The sequence below is a fragment of the Lactuca sativa genome, chromosome 8 (assembly GCF_002870075.4).
Source record: "Lactuca sativa cultivar Salinas chromosome 8, Lsat_Salinas_v11, whole genome shotgun sequence".
In the NCBI taxonomy this organism is placed as follows: Eukaryota; Viridiplantae; Streptophyta; class Magnoliopsida; order Asterales; family Asteraceae; genus Lactuca; species Lactuca sativa.
In genome coordinates this window covers 76728039-76735715 of record NC_056630.2, presented here as the reverse complement: position 1 = coordinate 76735715, position 7677 = coordinate 76728039, and the positions used below count along the sequence as shown (strand labels likewise).

At 36.0% G+C, this 7677-nt stretch overlaps 1 protein-coding gene across 1 annotated transcript; it reads right to left on the bottom strand.

Moving 5' to 3' along the window:
* Positions 1 to 3053: 3053 nt before the first annotated feature.
* Positions 3054 to 3488, bottom strand: LOC111891159 (uncharacterized). Its single transcript, XM_023887240.1, has one exon. The coding sequence runs from the start codon at positions 3486 to 3488 to the stop codon at positions 3054 to 3056; it is 435 nt and encodes a 144-aa protein (XP_023743008.1).
* Between the last annotated feature and the right edge of the window lie 4189 nt (positions 3489 to 7677).

The window sequence follows — 7677 nt, the reverse complement described above, 5'->3', positions numbered from 1 at the left end:
TACCCCCTTTTTGTAATTAAAAACCCGGTACTCTGTATTTGTACCCCTTTTTGTATAAAAACCCGGTACTTTGTAATGCACCCCATTTATATGAAAACCCGGTACTTTGGAATGTACCCCACTTATATGAAAACTCGGTACTTTGGAATGTACCCCACTTATATGAAAACCCGGTACTTTGGAATGTACCTCACTTATATGAAAACCCGGTACTTTGGAATGTACCCTCTTTATATGAAAACCCGGTAATTTGGAATGTACCCCGTTTGTATGAAAACCCGGTACTTTGGAATGTACCCCATTCGTGTGAAAACCTTTTGTAATGTAAATTATCATAAACTATACCTATTATAGTTTATCAAAATGTTTGAAATGTATATGCAACCTAACTATACTTATTATAGTTTAGTATGTTTATTTGTGGTGATTAAGAACCCTTTCTATGTAAGTCAAATGTATAGTACAATATAGCTATGTTTATCTTGCTTTGTTTTGTACTAATGGTTATGATGGAGGATTCTTATAAATTCAGTAAGTAATTTCCTATTATATAAATATACCACTACAATAAATACATGTAATATATGAAGTCATCAAAGATTTAACACTTTGCTCAACATGTTACAAAGTGTTTTGAAAGTTACAAGCTGTCAAATAACTCTTAACCTTTCTGCACTGTTTTAGAAAAATCATAAAAAAATCATACCAAGTCGAAAACTAGATCCGTAAATTCTGAGAGTTCCTAAAATGTGTCTAGTTTACTCATAATTTTTATCATGATTTTTGGAAGCCTTTAACTTGTATTAAAATGCTCACATTCACAGACTGGTCCGGATTTGTGTTTGAAAAGACAGGCTGTTTTGTAAAAATCACCATAAATTATAGAAAAATCGTGTGGAGATGTGCAAGTAATAATTTTAAAGCTAAGAAGTGGAACTACTTGCACCTAAAACCGTTTTGAAAACTAAAATGTTTAAGTTGTCCAAAACAGTCCGTGAATGGAGTTGAACTTTTCTGATGAAGGTTGTTAGAAAATTTTAGTTATGTTCTTGGTATTTTAACTTGTATTCCCCCCCTAAAAACTTGAGAAAACATGAAAATGTAGGGGTATGAACTCACCTTATATGATTTCAGTGAGTGAATGTTGAAGAAGTGAAGTGTTCAACTCAAGAACACTTGAAGAATTGCTTTGAAGATTCAAGAATCTAACACAATAATGATGGAGTTTGTGTAAGGAATCAATGATTTGAATAAAAGGAATGTAATAATCATAAGAAGAGTGATGATACTTACTAAATGAAGATGGAAAGCTTGAAAAATGACTTGGAAATCTCGAAATTGTATGAGAGAAAAAGAGAGAAAAGATGTGTTTGATCTTTGGTGGAAATGAAAGAAATGAGGGAGAGTGAGGAGAGAGGGTGGGTTTTCAGCCTTTGACTAAGAGTATGGCTGGTCAAATAGTGGGGAAAGTACCCTTGAATGACCAGGTATGGTGGAGAGGTGTGAGTTAGTCATGGAGTGGGTATGGGGGTGGTTGCTTGTGTCTAACACTAAGCTAAAGTCAACACTCCACCTCAATTATTCACACACTAGATTTTATTCTTAAATAAATATTTCCATAAAAATATGTTTAAATTATGAATATTTAGGGTCTTATATGTTAAAATATAATTTTTGGAGAAAATCCCACGTTAAAAGGATGAAAAACGGGCTTAAAATGTTAAAAATATTGAAAACCTGGTAGGAAATGCGAAAATCCGAAGTCTAGGACCGGAGTCTCGGTCATCAGCAGCATTAGAGCCGGAAGGAGTCTTGGTCGCTGAAGTGGGTCCGAAGGAGGCTTAGCCGCGGATGAAGAAAGGGGCTGCGGTCCGAAGTGAAGCTCGCTGCGGGGCTTGGTTCCGGGTTCGGTGGCTCCAGCTTTGTGGCTGCGGTCTTGAAGGTTGCGGCTCTGGGCTTCGGCTCGGTGGCTGCGGCTAGATAGGAACCTCAGACTCGGTTTAGGTGACCTCGGATCCAAGAAGACTTGGCCCTTATGAGGAGGGTTCGGTCCTAAAGGGTTATTTTCCAAGGTTTTTCCCTTCTCTGAGTGATTCCTTATCAAGCCAAGTATCGGGATGCCCTAATTGCTTATAAAAATTTCAAGAGAGGTTTCGGGTGAGATTTTGGAGAGATTTTACAATCTTGGAGAGATTTCTCATACAAAGAGAGATTTGGGAGAGATTTCACATATGGAGAGAGATCTGGGAGAGATTCCACATTCTTGGAGAGATTTCTCATACAAAGAGAGATTTAGGAGAGATTTCACATATGGAGAGAGATTTGGGAGAGATTCCACATTTTTGGAGAGATTTGGGAGAGATTCTCGATAAGAAGAGATAGAACGATTGAGAGAGGTTTTGTTTGTGACAAATGTGAGTGTCCGGCTTCGCAATGCAAGGTCCGTAAACCCCGTTAAGCCTTGTTTAAGGATCTTACACACTCCCGATGAGTATGCAACATTGTTTTATCGGTTTGGCTCGCCACGTACCATAATTTTAGGTTAAGGAGATCTAGATGTACGCACTTTTCAATTTATGATCTCTCATTAGAATAGCGAGTTGAATAATATTTACCTAACATAAGCCCTAGTACACAAGGGTTAGCTGAGTTGACCGGTTTGACTTGTTGACTTTATTTGACTTTGAATTGACCATAATTTGACGGTTGTCACAAAATTAGACGACAATATACTTGCATCCGAGTGAAGGTGAGAAGTGGCTCCAGTATCGATGTACCAATTTTCATTCCCGGGATCATTTAAAGACATGGTATGGAACATTTGCGGGAGTGTAGTGGGATGCTCGTCGGATCCCGTATGCTACTGAACAGTGTTGAAGGCTTGCTGAGTAAATGGACTTTGAGTTGGAGGCCCAAAAAACTGATGAGAATTATGTTGGACTAGTGAAATTCTCGGTCTAGTGGGTTGGGTCTGATATGGGGTAGCAGATTAGGCCGGTGGTGTTGCTAAGATACCCGGCTTATTATTGATTGGATACCACCCAAAGGCCCAACTAGAAGTTCCTTTGATGTTGTTGCTGCCTGCTATCATTTTGGTGACCACTGTTCCTTCCTCCGTTGTGACCACCTCTATGATTCTGTCCGCCTGTCCCTCCACGAAAACCGGCCCGGTTAGTATTCGGATGAGTGGAGTCGGCGGTGAGAACCGTTGGAGATGAAGAATCATCGAAATGAGAGGCTAAGGAGGAGAGATTCTGATCCTGAGAAAGTTGTTGGTCTTCAAGTACAAGCATAGAACGTGTGTCCCAAAAAGATGGAACCGGTCGTTGATGACGAATGGTGGTTGCCATATGGCGGTACTTGGCGGATAATCCATTTAACATATAGGAAAAGAGATTAATTTCTGAAACCTTTGCATCCATATTCTCCATAAGATCAGCAAGTGACTTGACATGATTACAATAGTCAACCATAGAAGAATCACCCATCGTAATATTTCAGAGCTCGTTGTCGATTTGAATAACCTTGTTATTTTTATTATCACGAAACACTTTTTCAATGGTTTCCCAAACTTCATGAGGAGGAGTTTGTTTCTTGAAGATGAGGTGAAGAAGCGGGAGAGAAAGGGTATCGTAGAGCCACGATTTTACAATCGAATCATTATGTTTCCAGATATTAGTTTTTGTGATCGGTTGAGTATTTTCAGGAGCTTTCTCAGTTGATGAAGAAGAAGGAGTTAGAACCGATAGTACAAGGTGATCAGCTACCTCGTAGTCAATGTAGTGGATCTCGAATAGCTCCCTCCAGATATCATAGTTCATCTGGTCAAGATCAAGAACAGTCGGAACAACATGTTTGATATTAATGGTAGAAGTTGGTTTTTCTAAGAAATTAGAAGTAGACATGGTTCAGAAGGATCATAGAGAAAAAAAACGATGATGAAGAGAATAAAATTAGAATACAGCTAGGGTTTTAAGAGGAAAACAAGATATTACAGCTCTGATACCATGAGATTTGGTATTTTCCTATAAAACCAATCTATTCATTAAACTTGAAATATATACATCTTACAAATGGGCTGAAATACATAAATACATAAATACATAAAAGGCCTCAATACATATCAGACATACTAAAAAACAATACAGATATCTATATAAACACCTGCTAACGGTTTTATGTGTGTATGTTTCACAAGTATATCTATTGTATATGTATGTGTGTTATTTGGGTATTTTATGCATCCCGATGATGTGTTTGGAGTGTGACAAATAACAATATGCTTTTGGAATGAACTTTTTTATTATGATAAATAGCAATATACTTTGAGTACGTGTAATATATTTTTATTTCATTTTAAATTTTAAATGATTCAAACTCATCTAACCCATTTTTAACAAGTTTGATTGGCTTTGAAATCTCAATATATTTAATTAAAATGGTTGGGTTGGAGTGATATCGTAAACTCATTTAATAAATAGGTTGAACCTGAAGGCAAATTATATCAACCCATTGCAGGTTCTAAATATTACTTCTTATATAAACAATAAAGATGTTAACCGCTAAATTAATCAAATTAACCACAATGTGATATTGAGTTTGTTCATTGTGTGTTAAGAGCCATTCTTGATTTAACTTTGAGGTTCTCATTTAAAAGATTGTGTTTGGAAGACTAACCAAACAATTGTTGTCTTATAAGCTAGCAGATAAACTAGATAAAATGATAAATTTGGAAATTTTATCTAAATGTATATTAAATATTTTTATGGAAAAAGCTCACGAGCTTATCATTAAGATATTGAGAATAACTTTTGAAGAAACTAGTTTATGGACTACTTTATTGTCTCCCTAAACATCATTATGAAATACACAAAAATATGCTAGTTTATACACGCTAAATACAACTTAACTGAGCCAACAAATACATTGGTTTTTAACAGTTTTTGCATACTTTTTCATCTTTGCTACGTCTATTTTATATTATTTCTTTAAAAGGGTACTACGGCTTAAGACGCTCACGGAGATGCTTTATCATTTTGGTGAAGATATAGAGACGTTTTGTCTTGTGTTTTTAAGAGACATTGCATTGACCACTTCTAGTCTCCCGTGATTGAAAACCCTAAAATTTTAACTTAAAACTTGTATTAGGATGTCCAATTCTTACCCGTTAAGCAAGCAAGGTGATGTTTTATATCTGTTTAATTTATATGTTGCTATTAAATTATGGTGCAAATTACAATAATTGTTTGTATATTTTTTCCTTATTTTGTTCACACTTTTTACCTGAGAAAATACAAAATTTGATGAATACGTAATCATACAACATATCCAATAGTTTAAGATACTTGAAAAGGTTGACAAAATAGTTTCTATGGAAATTAAAGGGTTGGGACTTGGGAGCCACGACTCTTCATTAAAACTAAAGTCTATTTATAAAATATGATATTTTGAATTTAAAAAGCAAGAATAATTAATTAAATTTATAAATAAATAAATAAATTAAAAAAAAAAAAAAAAAAGTATCGTGACAAAGTAATGTTTATGCCCCCCCCACACATATAAAACAAAAAACATAAAAAGATATAAGAACGTCACAAAATAACAAGAACGAAGAAAACTAAAAGAAACTCAAATGGGTCCAATAAATTTGAGATTTATATATTATTACTTCCGCTCTTGATTTGGATTGTATTGTTTGGATCTAATTGATCGATAGGTTTTTGTTTTTTTATTTGATATCTTTGTAGTTAACTATAAAATCTATTTAATGAAAATATGATGTAATATTATTTTTTACATGTTCAGAACAAACATTGAGGACAGCTTTCCGTTGGATTATTATGTGTATTAATTAATAGGGATATCAAAAAAAAGTTTGAATCGAGAAATAGATAAATTGGATCGGGTTTAATAGGGTTAGAAATTATATTTGGGTTAGTGATCAGGCTAACTTAGAAAAACCAATAACTTATGTAGTCAAGTTTCAGGTAGCCCGTGGGATAATAAGCATTTACAATTCTCACAATACAATCACAATCATTTTAAACCGAGGGGATAATAAGCCTTTACAATTTTATGGTACAACCTAGGGATGAGCATATGGACCGGGGAACCGGCCGGAACCGGTACCGGAACCGGAACCGGCACCGGAACCGGAACCCGATGGAACCGGTCGGGCCGGGACCGGGACGTTATTTTTGTGGATTTTTGGAACCGGAACCGATATAACCGGAACCGGTAGAACCGGCAAAAACCGGAACCGTATGATGCTATTTTTCGAATACCGGTTCCAACATTTGAAGACACGACAAGAACCGGTAGGAACCGGGAACCGGTAGAACCGCCGGGCCAGTTCGGTTCTTGATTTTGGCCGAAGCCGGTTCCCGGTTCCGGTCCGGTTCGGGCCGGTTCCGGCCGGTTCGGTCCTTTTGCTCATCCCTAGTACAACCATTTTAAATTGTATAGCCCTTCTTCATGTCTCCTTTACATTCACACGTAACAACAGTATCAGTTCACAATATTTCTTATCCTAGTTGCATTTTGTTCGCAATCAAAAATCACATAACCTGTCATAACTCAAATAATTGTATTTATATAAAAGCTAATTAAGTTGTTATTGCAGTAATTAGAGAATTAATTAAGAGTTATTCGGTTAAATTGGGCGCACCGGAAGGTTACAAACTTGAATATTATATATTGAAACCGTCAATTATAATGGTCAATTAAATTCGGACTTTTGAGTGAGTTAGAAAGGTTACAAACTTGAACATTATATAAAATCCCACCGGAATTGCAAGAAAAGATGAAGAAACAAAGGAGAAATCGGAGGTAGAAGTTTCTGAAGATTTTTGGGGTTTTTTTTAGAACTTAAGGTATGTTCTTCAAATTTTAGTTTGAATTAGTTAAAGATATCGATTTATATTATGTTTTGTGTGGTCTACATCGATCGTATGTCTCTGTTTTGATTATGAAATAGTTTAATTTAATAGAAATTGAATGAATAAACTTTGGTATAAAACGATATAATTAGTCTTGGATGATGAGGTTTTATTTTAGATTGAAAGTGGACTTATGTTAGTAAGTTGTGGAGATAATTAATGTATGTTTTTATATAATACTTTGACACTCATTTGGGACAAAATCAAAGTTGTACTTTATATAAGAATGGTAGAAAAAAATGGAATTGTCGGGTTAAGAAGAAGGCAATCTGGGTTTGGGCGGGTATATAAAGCATTGGTTTGTTAAAAAAAAACATGTAAAATTAGGACAAAACTTAAAAAATGGTCCCTGTGTGTAACATCCCAAAATTTAAGACCAAAATTTCTTTTTAATAAAACATTACTTTAAACAAAGCATCATTCCAAAACATAATTTGAGTATAAGTTTTCAAAAACACATGTTTATTATCAGAGTAAACGTTCCCAGGCTGACTACTCTATGGTGTGTGCCATGCGATCACCCCGAGCTCCTCCCTCCGCTACCGGAAGTACCTGAAAGCAAAACTGAAAACCGTAAGCACAAAGCTTAGTGAGTTCCCCACCTTACCACATACCATGCATAACCACATACTGCACATACTGGGCCACGCCCGCTATCCGGGGCCTCGCCCCCTACTACGGGCCTCGCCCGCTATAACGGCCCCGCCGCTCCAGGCCCCGCCTGGCTTCGAGCCTCGCT